Source organism: Salvelinus sp. IW2-2015, linkage group LG11 (assembly GCF_002910315.2).
Source record: "Salvelinus sp. IW2-2015 linkage group LG11, ASM291031v2, whole genome shotgun sequence".
NCBI lineage: Eukaryota > Metazoa > Chordata > Actinopteri > Salmoniformes > Salmonidae > Salvelinus > Salvelinus sp. IW2-2015.
This window is the reverse complement of record NC_036851.1, coordinates 18,437,293-18,453,450: the sequence shown is the minus strand read 5'-3', so window position 1 is coordinate 18,453,450 and position 16,158 is coordinate 18,437,293. Positions and strand designations below refer to the sequence as shown.

The following is a 16,158-nucleotide window of genomic DNA, read 5'->3' as shown; positions in this document are numbered from 1 at the left end:
GGCCCGTGCGCACTACCCTCTGCAGCGCCTGGCGGTCGGATGCCGAGCAGTTGCCATACCAAGCGGTGATGCAACCAGTCAGGATGCTCTTGATGGTGCAGCTGTAGAACTTTTTGAGGATCTGAGGACCCATGCCAAATCTTTTCAGCCTCGTAATAGGCGTTGCCTTGCCCTCTTCATGACTGTCTTGGTGTGTTTGGACCATGATAGGTCCTTAGTGATGTGGACACCAAGAAACATGAAGCTCTCGACACACTCCACTACAACCCTGTCGATGTGAATGGGGGTGTGCTCTGCCCTCATTTTCCTGTAGTCACGATCATCTCCTTTGTCTTGCTCACATTGAGGAAGAGGTTGTTGTCCTGGTTCCACACTGCCAGGCCTACTCCCTACAGGCGGTCTTAACAGTCAGTTAACACTTTATGAAATAGGAAGCCTTTAAGTGCTTTTTTAAATTGCATAAATGCTTAAAATTTCACAAAAAATGATATTAGCTGATGAAGAGTTTCTCATAGGACAAAACATATAAGATCTCCTACAGACCTTATTTTGGGCGTTTATCCCAAAATTTCCCCATAGGCTTTGTCCACAAAAAGACACCATTACTATTTATCTTGATTGTGTCCGTCAGATGTCTGTTGGAGGGAACGTAAAGACCAATAAAGCCTGGGAGGGCAAGAGGGAGATGAATGTTACACAGGTGGGAGTGTTTGTCACACAGCCTGTCACTAAGCTGTTGGGGAACAATGCCATGCATTTGATTGGTGCACCAGAGGACCAACTCCTGTCCTGGAGGCTGTCGGCCAACAACTGACGGACATCCACCTGGAATGCACATTCTGTCCAGCCACTAACCCTCATTCACACTTGACTTTCATTCACCAGACCTAGAATTTCCCTTGGCTTTAGAGATGGACCTCCTATGTAAACTCAGCCAAAAAAGAAACATCTTCTCACTGTCAACTGTGTTTATTTTCAGCAAACTTAACATGTGTAAATATTTGTATGAACATAACAAGATTCAACAACTGAGACATAAACTGAACAAGTTCCACAGACATGTGACTAACAGAAATGGAATAATGTGTCCCTGAACAAAGGGGGGGGGGGGTCAAAATCAAAAGTAACAGTCAGTATCTGGTGTGGCCACCAGCTGCATTAAGTACCGCAGTGCATCTCCTCCTCGTGGACTGCACCAAATTTGCCAGTTCTTTCTGTGAGATGTTACCCCACTCTTCCACTAAGGCACCTGCAAGTTCCCAGACATTTCTGGGGGGAATGGCCCTAGCCAAAACCCTCCGATCCAACAGGTCCCAGACGTGCTCAATGGGATTTAGATCCGGGCTCTTCGCTGGCCATGGCAGAACACTGACATTCCTGTCTTGCAGGAAATCACACACAGAACGAGCAGTATAGCTGGTGGCATTGTCATGCTGGAGGGTCATGTCAGGGTGAGCCTGCAGGAAGGGTACCACATGAGGGAGGAGGATGTCTTCCCTGTAGTGCACAGCGTTGAGATTGCCTGCAATGACAACAAGCTCAGTCATTGCCCAAGACCATGACGGACCCTCCACCTCCAAATCGATCCCGCTCCAGAGTACAGGCCTCGGTGTAATGCTCATTCCTTCGATGATAAACGCGAATCCGACCATCACCCCTGGTGAGACAAAACCGCGACTCATCAGTGAAGAGCACTTTTTGCCAGTCCTGTCTTGGTCCAGCGACGGTGGGTTTGTGCCCATAGGCGACGTTGTTGCCGGTGATGTCTGGTGGGGACCTGCCTTACAACAGGCCTACAAGTCCTCAGTCCAGCGTCTCTCAGCCTATTGCGAACAGTCTGAGCACTGATGGAGGGATTGTGCGTTCCTGGTGTAACTCGGGCAGTTGTTGTTGCCATCCTGTACCTGTCCCGCAGGTGTGACGTACGGATGTACCGATCCTCTGCAGGTGTTGTTACACATGGTCTGCCACTGCGAGGACGATCAGCTGTCCGTCCTGTCTCCTTGTAGTACGGTCTTAGGCTTCTCACAGTACGAACATTGCAATTTATTGCCCTGGCCACATCTGCAGTCCTCATGCCTCCTTGCAGCATGCCTAAGGCACTTTCACACAGATGAGCAGGGACCCTGGGCATCTTTCTTTTGGAGTTTTTCCAGAGTCAGTAGAAAGGCCTCTTTAGTGTCCTAAGTTTTCATAACTGTGACCTTAATTGCCTACCGTCTGTAAGCTGTTAGTGTCTTAACGACTGTTCCACAGGTGCATATTCATTAATTGTTTATGTTCATTGAACACGCATGTGAAACAGTGTTTAAACGCTTTACAATGAAGATCTGTGAAGTTATTTGGATTTTTATAAATCTTTTAAAGACAGGGTACTGCAAAAGGGACGTTTCTTTTTTTGCTGTGTTTATTTACATTGAGGCAGAAGACACATGAATGAGTTCTCTATACTTTTAACAAAGTAGTCTAAACCAATGCGTTTGCTTTGCCTAGCCCATTTGAGACCACATTATTGAACCACAAAGACATGGAAAAACATACTTCACATTTATATAATAGCAAAAATGTGATTTTATTAGACACTTCAATGTTTAAGCTTTGACATTGGTACAATGGTTTGAGACAGTTTATTTCAATAAATGACTGCACATCACCCCTGCATCCATTCAGGTGTTGACATAGTGGGCCGACACTTTACTGTCAACTTCTGACTGACCATCTAGAATTCCTGCTCTCTGAAGAATATTCTCATAAGTCAAACAATTTGACCCATTTTTAATAAAGGAAATAGCAAAACAAGTGCTTACAGACAATTAGCCTATAAAATGGCTAAACATATGCATACATTACAAACATGTAATTCTGTTTAAACTGACATTCACAGTATCTGGTTTTGTCAGCCCAGTTTACCCAGGCCTGTAGACAGGGGGCATTTCTCCTAAGGTTGGAAGGGGTACATTTCACAAGTTTCCCAACAGTAAGCTGTTGATAGAATTTAGAGGTGTTCAGTTTGTACCAGTCAACAATTCCTCAATAATAAAACATGTTTTTGTACCATTATCATAATGATGATGATTATTATTATCAGTATTATTATATGTGGTGACAAAGGCTAAATACTGGCCATTCCCTGTGTGCGCACACACACACACACAACAGTGAGACATGACAGCAATCAAACAGTATGACAACGGTCTCAAAATGCCCTCCTGGTAAGAATTCCACATTCCCTTTTACAGAGTGGCAGGTTCATGGTACAGGATAACATACTGGGATGGAAGGGTGGATAACAAATTATTCTAGGAATTGGACCACATTCATAACAAATGTGTATTCAAAGGATCTGGACCTTTAGTTGGACAAATAAAGAATAATGAAAACAAATGGAGTTGAGGCACCGTGGAGGATCTAGTCCCTAAACCAAAAGGCAACTGAAGTGCAGCAGCTTGTTGGTAGCAGGTGTTGGAACTAGTTCAGGGAACAGAACAGAAAACAACATTTTCAAGGAACAGTATCAGAACAAAAGTGATCTACACTGTTCCTGAACAGAACCGTTATTTTAAAAGCATGGGAATCGGTTAATAACGTTCTTTTACGTTCCGGCAAAAAATGCAACAAAGCAGCTATGCAAAGCCCTCACTCTGTCACTCAGAAACTTATTCCAGTGTCTGCCTGTCAGCTGGTAATCTTTACCAGTGTGTGCACGCGTGTAGGCTACCTACCCCCCCCCCCCCCCCGAAGAATAGCCTACAGAAATTACAAGCAAGATTCAGAAATTAGGGAGAGAGATTTTTAACTAGAGAAGAATGTATTAACTTTTTCAATGTTAGTTAAGGATACTATAGTTATCACTTTTCACATTGGATTTATTAACTACAAATAGGCAAGACATGTTTTTATTTTAATTCTGGTGCCACTCTGCACAGCTTGTTAGCTAGCTAGCTCTGTTCCAACGTTAAGCCAACTCTCTGAAGTTCAAAGACATTCAAAGTTCCTCCATAGAAGCCACTCTTCCGTAGGTTTAATTTTGTGGGCCTAATTCATATAAATGCATGTAACAAACAAGATGCCCAGCGCTTCAAGCCAAGCCTCCTCTGATCTCTCTCACTACACCAACAAATTCAGTCGCATCTCGCGCCTTACACGTCTGTCCAATGAATGTAAAAAAAAAAACTATAGCTTACCCGCTCCATAGCAAGCTGCTCTATCCGCACTAATTGTTGAAGTAATTTAATATTGGAGTAAATAAAAAATAATAAATCAGATGTTTAAAAGGGAACAGTAAGGAACGATAGAAAATCAGTATTTTTTGGGGTTCAAACCGGTTCAGAACTACATTTCTTGTTGGTTGGAACAGTTAAAAAAAAAAAAAAAAAAAAAAAGGTTCTGTTCAGAACAAAACAAAAGGAACAAAAATGTGGTTCTTAACCCCTGGTAGGTACAGTGCTATCGGAAAGTATTCACAGCCTTTGACTTTTTTCACATTTGGTTGAGTTACAGCCTGAATTTAAAATTGATTAAATGTTGATGTTTTGTCACTGGTCTACACACAATACCCCATAATGTCAAAGTGGAAATATGTTTTTAGACATTTTTACAAATTCATAAAAATAAAAAGTTGAAATGTCTTGAGTCAATAAGTATTCAACCCCTTTGTTTTGTCAAGCATAAATAAGTTCAGGAGTAACAAGTCACATAAGTTGCATAGACTCGTGTGTTTAACATGATTTTTGAATGACATACCTCATCTCATCCACACATACAATTACCTGTAAGGTCCCTCAGTCAAGCAGTGAATTTCCAACACAGATTCAACCACAAAGACCAGGGAGGTTTTCCAATGCCTCACAAAGAAGGGCACCCATTGGTAGATTGGTAAAAAGATCCTACGGTTAAGTTATTAATTACACTTGGGATGGTGTATCAGGCATCGTTCCTAACTCAGTTGACGGAGAGGAAGGAAACCCCTCTGGGATTTCACCATGAGGCCAATGGCGACTTTAAAACAGAGTTTAATGGCTGTGATGGGAGAAAACTGAGGATGGATCAACAACATTGTACTTACTCCTCAATACTAACCTAACTGACAGAGTGAAAAGGAACCCTGTAAAGAATATTTAATATTCCAAAACATGCATCCTGTTTTCAGTAATACTGCAAGGAATGTGGCAAACCAATTAACTTTTTATCCTGAATACAAAGTGTTATGTTTGGGGCAAATCCAATACAACACATTACTGAGCACCACTCTCCATATTTTCAAGCATAGTGGTGGCTGCATCATGTTATGGGTATGCTTTTAATCATTAAGGACTGGGGAGTTTTTCAGGATAAAAAATAAATGGAATGGAGCTAGGCACAGGCAAAATTTGAGAGGAAAACCTGGTTCTGTCTGATTTCCACCAAACACTGGGAGATGAATTTACCATTCAGCAGGACAATAACTTAAAACAAAAGGCCAAATTTACATTGGAGTTGTTTACCAAGAAGACAGTGAATGGTTCTGAGTGGCCGAGTTACAGTTTGAAAGTAATTTTCCATAAATTTGCAAACATTTTTTAAAACATGTTTTCACTGTCATTATGGGGTAATTGTGTGTAGATGGGTGAAAATCTATTTAATCCATTTTGAATTCAGGCTGTTACACAACAAAACGTGGAATAAGTCAAAGGGTATGAATACTTTCTGAAGGTGCTGTAGTTAGTACCTTGACAGGTGGAAGAGACTTGACATTCCATGGCTATGTCAGAAATGAGTCGCATTTCCTGACTGGGATTTCTTACATTCCTATTGGGTTACATGTACCAACTCTGTGTTTCCAGAGGTCATTTATGATGAGTACAAAAGTGCTTAAACATCAAAAACCTAGATTCATATCCCAAACACTTCCTTGTCGTAGGTGTTACCATATCACGTACCAAAATAAATAAAAATTAAAGCTTCCTTCATAAAATACCAGTAAATATGAGTTATGGTTTAAGGCCATGACGGGCAGCATTTGCGTTTGTCAAACAACATTCAAGTGCAATAAAGTGTTCCATGGTATGACAAAGAGTGTACGATAGCTCTCACAAATCTCTGCTATACTACGAGTCCCGTTTGTGGTTTCTTTGATCATGCAATAAGGCACCGCAGTTGAAGCTGGTAAGTAGAGGCTTTTAAAAGAGAAAAAAATACCATCACTCCGTTCTTTGTCATGCACAGAATAAATTCAAATACTCTTTGTAAAAGTTATATAATATATATGAAAACTCTTATGTACAGTTAATTGTCCCATGGTATATATCTCTTTCGCTCTCTTTCACACATTACTGTAAAATATTCCCTACATTTGCATGCTTCAAATGCAAGTCACATTTGGAGCTAGGATTGGTTGACACCTCCCAGGGGAAGGTTTTAAGTATGTACAGCTGATACGCTCAAATGGGACGCCACCCACACAAGCTCTGCCTTCAACCCTCTGGATGCCACCCCCCTCCCAGCTCCCGCTCTGTTAGTCCAAACAGGGGAGGGGATCAGATCTTGGCCTCTCTGTTTGAGGTAGCAGTTCCCAGTGCAAAGAACAAGTCCACTCAGGGCTAGTGAGTCTATTAGTGTCAGGGTGGGGAGGGCCTGCTAGTCGCTGGCGCTCCTGAGGGGGGTGCTGTCACTCTGGGAGGCTCTGGGAGTGTGTCCGTTGGACAGTAGAGTCTGTCTGAGCTCTGGCTCACGATCAGTGTCCAGTGTGTCTTGGCGTCTTACGGGGGCGAGTTTCACCGGCTTGTGGAAGGCCTCCTCCTGGGATGGGGAGCACACTAGAGTTGTGTGTCCCGTCCTGTTCACTGAGGAACCTGGGAGAGAACAGAGAGAGAAGAGAACGCCACGTCAGCCAGTCACTGCACATACACTTATCAAGACATCTATCTGTACAGCGCTCAAGGCTATGGGCTATGGAATGCATCCATATTGCTACGTTTACATGATGAAGCGTAGATCGACATTCCAACCATCAAAATCCTCCCAGATGGTTCCTTGCCAAAAGTTACAGGATCCCGGGACAAGACCCATCTTGCTCCTCTGTGAGTGTGGCAGCGATGGGAACTCAAGGCTGTTTTTCATTTTACTTAAGGTGGGAGGTATCCTCAGGCTGTTCAGCCTCCCAACTACAGTAGAATACACTCTCAAATATAGGCCGCAGACTATCCATCATATTCCCTTCATGGTAATTCATCATGGCAGGGTCATCTACACAACTAAGTGCTCCAACCACAGGTTCTCCAGCATTCCCCATCCTGTCCTCAACAGTATGGAATAGGAAGCTCGCTCTGGGATCCTGAGTGGCGCAGCGGTCTAAGGCACATCTCAGTGCTTGAGGCATCACTATAGAGACTTTGGTTCGAATCCAGGATGTATCACAACCGACCGTGATTGGGAGTCCCATAAGGCAGCACAGAATTGGCCCAGTGTCGTCTGGGTTTGGCCGATGTAGGCCGTTATTCTAAATAAGAATTTGTTCTTAACTGACTTGCCTAGTTAAATAATGGTTAAAAAAAATATACCTTTTCTGTTGTGGTGGTTTCTCTGTGATGGAAATTCAGGTGGCGAGGCATCCCTTCTGACTCCGTTGGGGGTCCCGTTGCAGAGGGGTCCCGTGTCCACCCCTAGGGGTACAGGTACACTGTAGTCCATGTGGTGGGGGTGGGGGTGTTGTTGGTACTCCAGGCCTACAGGTCCCAGCCCCTGGGTGAGGTAGTCGAAGTCTGTCTTGGAGTAGCTGTTTCCGTTCTCCATACACTCTGTACACACTACAGCCCCATTGTAACCTACACCAGCAAATAAAGAAAACATCATTATTAAGACGCCTACACTTTCCCACAATTCCATGAATTTAGAGTACACGTAAAGAAAGCAAACGTTCCCTGATGTTAGATAAAAAATGACTTTGAGCGGTCCAGCAGTTCAGTCATGGAGGAGAATTGGTGGTTCATATGGGAACCAAGCTGAAGACTTTACCTGTGTTGTCTATGTGTCCGTTGAGCTGAGGTCCAACGCTAGCCTCCACGCGGATACACACGTCCTGGCACTCCGAGAGGGTCCCCTGGGAGGACAGGTAGCTAGGGACGTCCGGGGGCACGATTGTCTCATCTGGGATGGGAGGAGAGGGGACATATAACATTAGCACCAGCACAAACTACAGTCAACACCAGAAAATGGATGGTGAACAGCCATTTCCTGTGATAAGTATAACTATATGAGAGCCCTCTCACCGGTGTTGGTTACGCTGCACTCCTCGCTCTTCTTGCGCGTCTGGTAGATGATGCACACCCACACCAGCGAGGTCACCACGATGCTGGTCACCACAGCGATGACGATGATGCCCATAGTGACAGTGCTGGGGCCGGACGGGGCGGCGCAGCCGGTCTGGCGCTGGCGGACACTCAGCTGGCTGTGGCCGCGCTTTGTGCCCAGCGTGTTAGACATAACGCACGTGTACCTCCCAGCGTCCTCTAGGGCGGCGCTGCCGATCACCAGCAGCTGGTTGCCAGGGGTGAAGTGGTGTCGGTCGGAGGAGCGAAGGGGCTCGTCGTTCCTCAGCCAGGTGATTTTGGGTGGGGGGCTGCCCAGGGCCTTACACTGCAGGGCTACAGTCTCTCCCACCACTACACTACGGTCCTCCAGCTCTTGGGCCAGGTGGGGCGTCGCTGTAGACGGGAGGGAAAGGTCAAAATCTAATAATCCCACTAGCGCAGACAGGTCATTCCAACTCTACTCATTACTTCAAACAACATTTTGACAACTGGTGATAGTCCATCACGTTTTGTTCAAGACAGTTGATACATTAATGTACACTACTGTAATAGAGCTGAACCCGGTGTTTCCCAGATAACTTCTCAGTGTTACCACTGAACAGTGTGTCTTATAGGGGATTTATAGCATTTTAAATAATTAGGAACTTAAGCTAACCACAAGCGTTTTGCAACTACATAGCATGTCAGTTAACCTTTCCCCTAACCCTTTTCCTAACCTTAACCAAAGTAGGTTAACTACGTAAAATATCCTAACCGCTACGTCCATTCTCCTAAATGCTACATTCATTATTCTAACCGCTAAGTCCATTCTCCTAAATGCTACATTCATTATTATTCTAACCGCTGCGTTAATTCTCACAAATGCTAATGACACAAAAGAAGCAGTTCGGGCTGTCAATGACAGTGGGCATATCGTGTACATAATTCTAATGAGCGTTTTGTGGAGGCGCGACCAAAAATTGAAAGACAAACGCAACACTGTTTTGTCAATCACCTATCGATTATCACGTTGGAATCAATCGTGCGAGGTTGTATGTCCTGTTAAAACTAACACAACTCAAAAACCACACGTAACCTGGGAATAATGTGTAAATCACTGTCTAGAGGACATTTTTAAGTGTTGCATTTTGATTCAAGTGTGTCACCAACGCAGTAAGTGTAAAGCAACACTTTTGTTAATCACTTCCATCAATTTCACGCTGAAATCAATAGAACAGGGGAAAATGTTTCGGTGTAGCGCTGTTTAAACTAACACTATTCAAAGGCCACAAGGAAACTTGGAATAACCTATACATGGTTGGTTAGATAAGAATTTGTAGGAGGCTTCTATCTATATTTTGGAATGGCAGATGTTGATTTTGGGAGGCTGCCATCAAGGAAAATAAAACAAATTACTTTTTCTGTTAGTTGATTTCAACGAATTACGACCCGCCATAGGATATCAACAGTGACAACGGTTGGCTGCTTTGAAGTGATAATTAGACTTTCAAATCCATGTATTTGTATAGAGAGCACACAGATTTATCCGTTCCATTTGAGAAAGAAAATGATAGCTACGTTCTAAGACCTGTGTCATCGTGTTGACTAAAAACGTATATACTTTGGAGTATATAAGTAATAATTCCCCCCAAGGTGTAATTCCCCCCAATTAGGTCAAACCGTCAACTTAAACTCAGTTTTCCACAATTCCTGACATTTAATCAAAGTAAAAAATTCCCTGTTTTAGGTCAGTTAGAACCTAAAACAGCTCACCACTTTATTTTAAGAATGTAAAATGTCAGAATAATAGTAGAGAGAATGATTTATTTCAGCTTTAATTTCTTTCATCACATTCCCAGTGTGTCAGAAGTTTACAAACACTCAATTAGTATTTGGTAGCATTGCCTTTAAATTGTTTAACTTGGGTCAAACGTGTCAGGTAGCCCGTCCACAAGCTTTCCACAATAAATTGAGTGCATTTTGGCCCATCCCTCCTGACAGAGCTGGTGTAACTTAGTCAGGTTTGTAGGCCTCCTTGCTTGCACACACTTTTTCAGTTCTGCCCACAAATTTTCAATATGTTTGAGGTCAGGGCTTTGTGATGGCCACTCCAATACCTTGACTTTGTTGAACTTAAGCCATTTTGCCACAACTTTGGAAGTATGTTTGGGGTCATCGTCCATTTGGAAGACCCATTTGCGACCAAGCTTTAACTTCCTGACTGATGTCTTGAGATGCTGCTTCAATATATCCACATACTTTCCCTCCCTCATGATGCCATCTGTTTTGTGAAGTGCACCAGTCCCTCCTGCAGCAAAGCACCCCCACAACATGATGCTGCCACCCCGTTCTTCACGGTTGGGATGGTGTTCTTCGGCTTGCAAGCCTCCCCCTTTTTCCTCCAAACATAATGATGGTCATTATGGCCAAACAGTTCTATTTTTGTTTCATCAGACCAGAGGACATTTCTTCAAAAAGTACGATCTTTGTCCCCATGTGCAGTTGCAAACCGTAGTCTGGCATTTTTATGATGGTTTTTGGAGCAGTGGTTTCTCCCCTGCTGAGTGGCCTTTCAGGTTATGTCGATATAGGACTCGTTTTACTGTGAATGTAGATACTTTTGTACCTGTTTCCTCCTGCATCTTCACAAGGTCCTTTGCTGTTCTGGGATTGATTTGCACTTTTCGCACCAAAGTACATTCATCTTCAGGAGACAGAATGTGTCTCCTTCCTGAGCGGTATAAAGGCTGCGTGGTCCCATGGTGTTTATACTTGCGTACTATTGTTTGTACAGATGAACGTGGTACCTTCAGGCGTTTGGAAATTGCTCCCATGAATGAACCAGACTTGTGGAAGTTTACACATTTCTTTCTGAGGTCTTGGCTGATTTCTTTTGATTTTCCCATGATGTCAAGCAAAGAGGCAATGAGTTTGAAGGTAGGCCTTGAAATACATCCACAGGTACACCTCCAATTGACTCAAATTATGTCAAAGCCTATCAGAAGCTTCTAAAGCCATGACATCATTTTCTGGAATTTTCCAAGCTGTTAAAAGGAACAGTCAGCTTAGTGTATGTACACTTCTGACACACTGGAATTGTAATACAGTGAATATTAAGTGAAATAATCTGTCTGTAAACAATTGTTGGAAAAATTACTTGTGCCATGCACAAAGTAGATGTACTAACCGACTTGCCAAAACTATAGCTTGTTAACATGAAATTTGTGGAATGGTAGAAAAACGAGTTTCAATGACTCCAACCTAAGTGTATGTAAACTACCTACTTCAACTGTACATATACATACATACATACACACACACACACACATACACAGAACAAAAATATAAACGCAACATGTAGTGTTGGTCCCATGCTTCATGAGCTGAAATAAAAGATCCCAGAAATGTTCCATATGCACAAACAGCTTGTCTCATTTTGTGCACAAATTTGTTTACATCCCTGTTAGTGAGCATTTCTCTTATGACAATATAATCCATCCACCTGACAGGGGTGGCATATCAAGAAGCTGATTAAACAGAATGATCATTACATAGGTGCACCTTGTGCTGGGGACAATAAAAGGCCACTCCAAAATTTACAGTGTTTTCACACAACACAATGCCACGGATGTCTCAGGTTTGAGGGAGCATGCAATTGGCATGCTGACTGCAGGAATGTCCACCAGAGCGGTTGCCAGAGAATTGAATGTTCACTTCTCTACCATAAGCCGCCTCCAACATCGTTTTAGAGAATTTGGCAGTACGTCCAACCGGCCTTACAACCGCAGACCACGTGTAACCACGCCAGCCCAGGACCTCCACATCCGGCTTCTTCACCTTCGGGATCTTTCAAGACCAGCCACCCGGACAGCTGATGAAACTCAGGAGTATTTCTGTCTGTAAAAAACGAATTCTGATTGGCTGGGCCTGGCTCCACAGTGGGTGGGCCTGGCTCCCAAGTGAGTGGGCCTATACCCTCCCCACCCATGGCGTGGGAGTGGATGGCTGCCGTTTTACGGGCTCCTAACCACCTGTGCTATTTTGTGTGTTTCTTTGCATTGTTTGTAACTTATTTTGTACATAATGTTTCTGCTACTGTCTCTTATGACCGAAAAGAGCCTCTGGATATCAGAACAGTGATTACCTCGACCTGGACAAATAATTTTTATTTAATGAGTCCGACGCGAAGCATATACTGTTTCTCCGAGACCAGGCCCAAATCCCTGTCATTCGCGTGAAAAAAAGATGCAGGTACAGGGGACGGAGATCGGGGTGCCAAGTGAGAATTTGTCAGCGAGTGGGTAATCTGGCTCTACCATCCGTTCTATTGGCCAACATGCAATAACTGGAGAATAAACTGGATGAGCTTCATTCAAAACGCAGACAAAGAAATCTGACCATAAATCTATCCTCCTGATTCCTGCTTACAAGCAAAAACTAAAGCAGGAACTACCAGTGACTGGTCCAATACGGAAGTGGTCAGATGACACGGATGCTACGCTACAGGACTGTTTTGCTAGCACAGACTGGAATATGTTCCGGGATTCATCCAATGGCATTGGGGAGTATACCACCTCAGTCATCGGCTTCGTCAATAAGTGCATGATGACGTCGCCCACACAGTGACCGCAAGTACATATCCCAACCAGAAACCATGGATTACAGGCAACATCCGCATCGAGCTAAAAGCTAGAGCTGCCGCTTTCAAGGAGTGGGAGACTAATCCGGATGCTTCTAAGAAATCCCGCTATGCCCTCAGACGAACCATTAAAACAGGCAGAGCGTCAATAAAGGATTAAGATTGACTCCTACTACACTGGCTGACACTCATCGGATGTGGCAGGATTTGAAAAATATTACAGACAACGAAGGGAAACCCAGCCGCGAGCTGCCCAGTGATGCAAGCCTACTAGACGAGCTAAATGCCTTTTATGCTCGCGTCCAGGCAAGCAACATTGCATGTGATGTGACAAATAAAATGTTATTTGATGTTGGGTTTATGTTTTTGTTCAGTATACATTAATTAGATATCTTAATTTAGGATGATAGTAAATAAAAAATTCCTCACTAGTTTAACCATTTAGAGATTTAAAAAAAAAAAGGCTCCTAAGCACAATTGAACCAGGTGCTCTAGACTACAGCGTAGGTCTGTGCAGCAGGCTGAACGTTTGACGCCCCTACTCTTAGACAGAACACTTTCCCTCTTAGCAGGAAACAAAATGATGAAGAGATCTCACTTCCCCCTCTCCCACCCTCCTTCCCCCTCTGTCCCCTCCCCACCTCTTCAGACAAGGCCTCAGCTCTGAGCTTTCCTCATACATGACTAAACATTACAAAGCCACTCCTGAGGGCTGTTGCTATCTCATATCCTGTGAGGAGGTGTTCTGCACTACTACAGTACGACATACAGTGGTATAGACCAAGCCCTTACACATCCACAGTACTTGACAAATGTGATCTCAACTAGCCTTAGTCCTCACACTTCCAATAGAAGCCCCTCCAGGAGAACTGAGGCCTCCACCCTGAGAGAAGGGTAACAAACACTCCTCTGTGAAGTCCCCCTATCCCACCCTCCCCCATCTGACCCTTACCCTGACCTCTGACTCAGAGGAAGGCCACAGCTGCCAGAAGTCATTCATTCTTTGACCAAGACTGACCAGTTCACAACTGGCTTTACACCTGTTTACAAGTGTTAATTGTTAGTCGGAAGTAGTATCTATATTATAGTCACCTGAACCATGAATCCTCAAACATTGTAAAGGGGTGTGGGCGATTTTGTCAGTAGGTGTAGGGCATGGCCAGCAGTCAAGTCTTACCCAGCACAATGAGAGAGGCGTTGGCAGACACGGTGCCCGCTGTGTTCTTGGCGGTGCAGCTGTACACGCCCATGTCCTCCAGCTTGACCTCCATGATGAAGAACACGTCATCGTCAGGCATCACATGCATCCGCCGCTCGCGTGCCGCCGGGAAGTCCGTGCCGCCGTCCTTTTGCCAGGCGATCTCAGGGGTGGGGTGCCCCTCGGCCGCACACTCCAGCTTGGCAGTGGTGCCCGTACGGATGGTGTTGTCTTGAGGGGTCTTCACAAACGTAGGCATGACTGTGTGGGAATGGAGATTAGACACTTGGTTGGCCACAACAGAGAGAAATCTGAGGTTAACACAACAGCTACATAACAGTCCCTCCCATTTTGCAATGGAGTGTAGAGAAAGTATGTCAGTAAAAAAAAAAAGGCAATTTCCTGCAATTCTACACATTTTGTAATTACTTATGCCATGTTCATTTGATATCTGTGAGATTGACTAACAATATTAATGAGCACTGAATGTGTGCCCAGTTGGTAATTTAGTGATGATTAGGTCTACTACAAGGTTTAGATAGCTGGCTAGACTACCTTACTTAGCAATCCCAACAAATATTAGCTGACATGCGCTAATTGAGTGACTAACAAGTGGAAAACTGCACTACTACATTTTGAAATTGCACCTTGTGTATTCTACTTCTCAACAGTAAATTGAGGACATTTACATTTTTTGGGGTCGGGGGCGCCCTAGCAGCCTCAGGGCCCTACGCACAGTAGTCTGCGTAGAGAAAGAGGCGGCTCTGCTATCATTACAGAGAAGTTAAATTGGGTTGGGGAGATGGCTAGGGAGAGGGTTTCATTTGGGTGGGCAGGTCAGCCAGGAAACCAAACTCCAGACTGCCAGCAAACAATCAGTCATCATCGGTTAGCCTAACTGACAGGGCATGTAATATATGGGCACTGTCAGCACCACAACAAGCCTAAATCAATTTGTTATAAATTCCACCCTGAGAAACTCACACAGAGAGATGCAGAAGGACAGAGAGAGTGAGACTTTGTTCAAGCTAAGAATTACCACTAATCTCATTCTGCCCTGTTATGGAGTTTAATTGTGCAAAATATCTACAAAATCAGCACATTACAGAGGGAAAATTATCCAACCACACGCACACAAACAAACAAACAAACAAACCAGGGCTGTCCCAGACAAGAAAAAAAAAAAAAACTTGGTCGCCCGAGAGTCGTTCTGTTCTTTCGACAAAACGATTGGTCAAAATGTTTAAACTTATTTTTCCATATACAGTGCATTCAGAAAGTATTCAGACCCCTTGACTTGTTCCACATTTTGTTACGTTACAGACTTATTCTAAAATTGATTACATGTTTTTTTCTCATCAATCTACACACAGTACCCCATAATGATGAGGCGAAAACAGGTTAAAATTGGGGTTTCCTCTCTCCTCAATTTTCTTAGACAATTAGGTTGAGGCAAGGGCTGTTTCCTCTTCTCTGCTGCCTCCGCCGCATTGTTCTCAGTCCCAATATGATGGTTAACTTTGCTATTATGCACATAGTAACATAGGGAAAGGTGCCAATTCTATGGCGGACTGATGAATATGTTTCAGAACCGCGGACAGCGGCCGTATCCAACGTGGGAGAAAGTGCATTTGTTATAGAGTGATATTAGATTTATTAGTGTTGCACCATTATTTTTACATAATATAGCCCATATACAACTTCAACATCACGTCTTAGAGCAGGGGTGGGCTATTCCAGTCCTCAAGGGCCTGATTGGTGTCACAGTTTTGCCCCAGCTAACACACCTGACTCCAATAATCACCTAATCATGATCTTCAGTTTAGAATGCAAGTTGATTAATCAGCTGTGTTTGCTAGGGATGGAGAGAAATGTGACACCAATCAGGCCCTGGAGGACTGGAGTTGCCCACCCCTGGTTTAGAGTGACGGACTGTGCCATCCCCGTAGCCTCCGCAATGGATTAGTCCACAGAGACAGGCGCGAATCAGACAGGTGTCTTGTGCACCATGCGGCTGCTCGTCGAAAGCCTACCGACCAAACAATCGACCAGTC

At 44.0% G+C, this 16,158-nt stretch overlaps 2 protein-coding genes across 2 annotated transcripts in view; one reads left to right on the top strand and one right to left on the bottom strand.

Moving 5' to 3' along the window:
• Window positions 1-814, top strand: part of LOC139022605 (mitochondrial S-adenosylmethionine carrier protein-like) — a 109,006-nt gene extending 108,192 nt beyond the window's left edge. The window contains exon 9 of the mRNA XM_070445822.1: window positions 632-814. Coding sequence (XP_070301923.1) covers window positions 632-814 — 183 coding nt within the window. The remainder of the gene's footprint in view (window positions 1-631) is intronic.
• Window positions 815-2,385: 1,571 nt separating this feature from the next.
• Window positions 2,386-16,158, bottom strand: part of LOC111969939 (leucine-rich repeats and immunoglobulin-like domains protein 1) — a 50,081-nt gene continuing 36,308 nt past the window's right edge. Inside the window, exons 14-18 of the mRNA XM_023996340.2 lie at window positions 14,084-14,365; window positions 8,247-8,681; window positions 7,993-8,124; window positions 7,539-7,802; window positions 2,386-6,830 (exon numbers count right to left, since the gene is read on the bottom strand). Coding sequence (XP_023852108.1) covers window positions 6,616-6,830; window positions 7,539-7,802; window positions 7,993-8,124; window positions 8,247-8,681; window positions 14,084-14,365 — 1,328 coding nt within the window. The 3' untranslated portion in view covers window positions 2,386-6,615. The remainder of the gene's footprint in view (window positions 6,831-7,538; window positions 7,803-7,992; window positions 8,125-8,246; window positions 8,682-14,083; window positions 14,366-16,158) is intronic.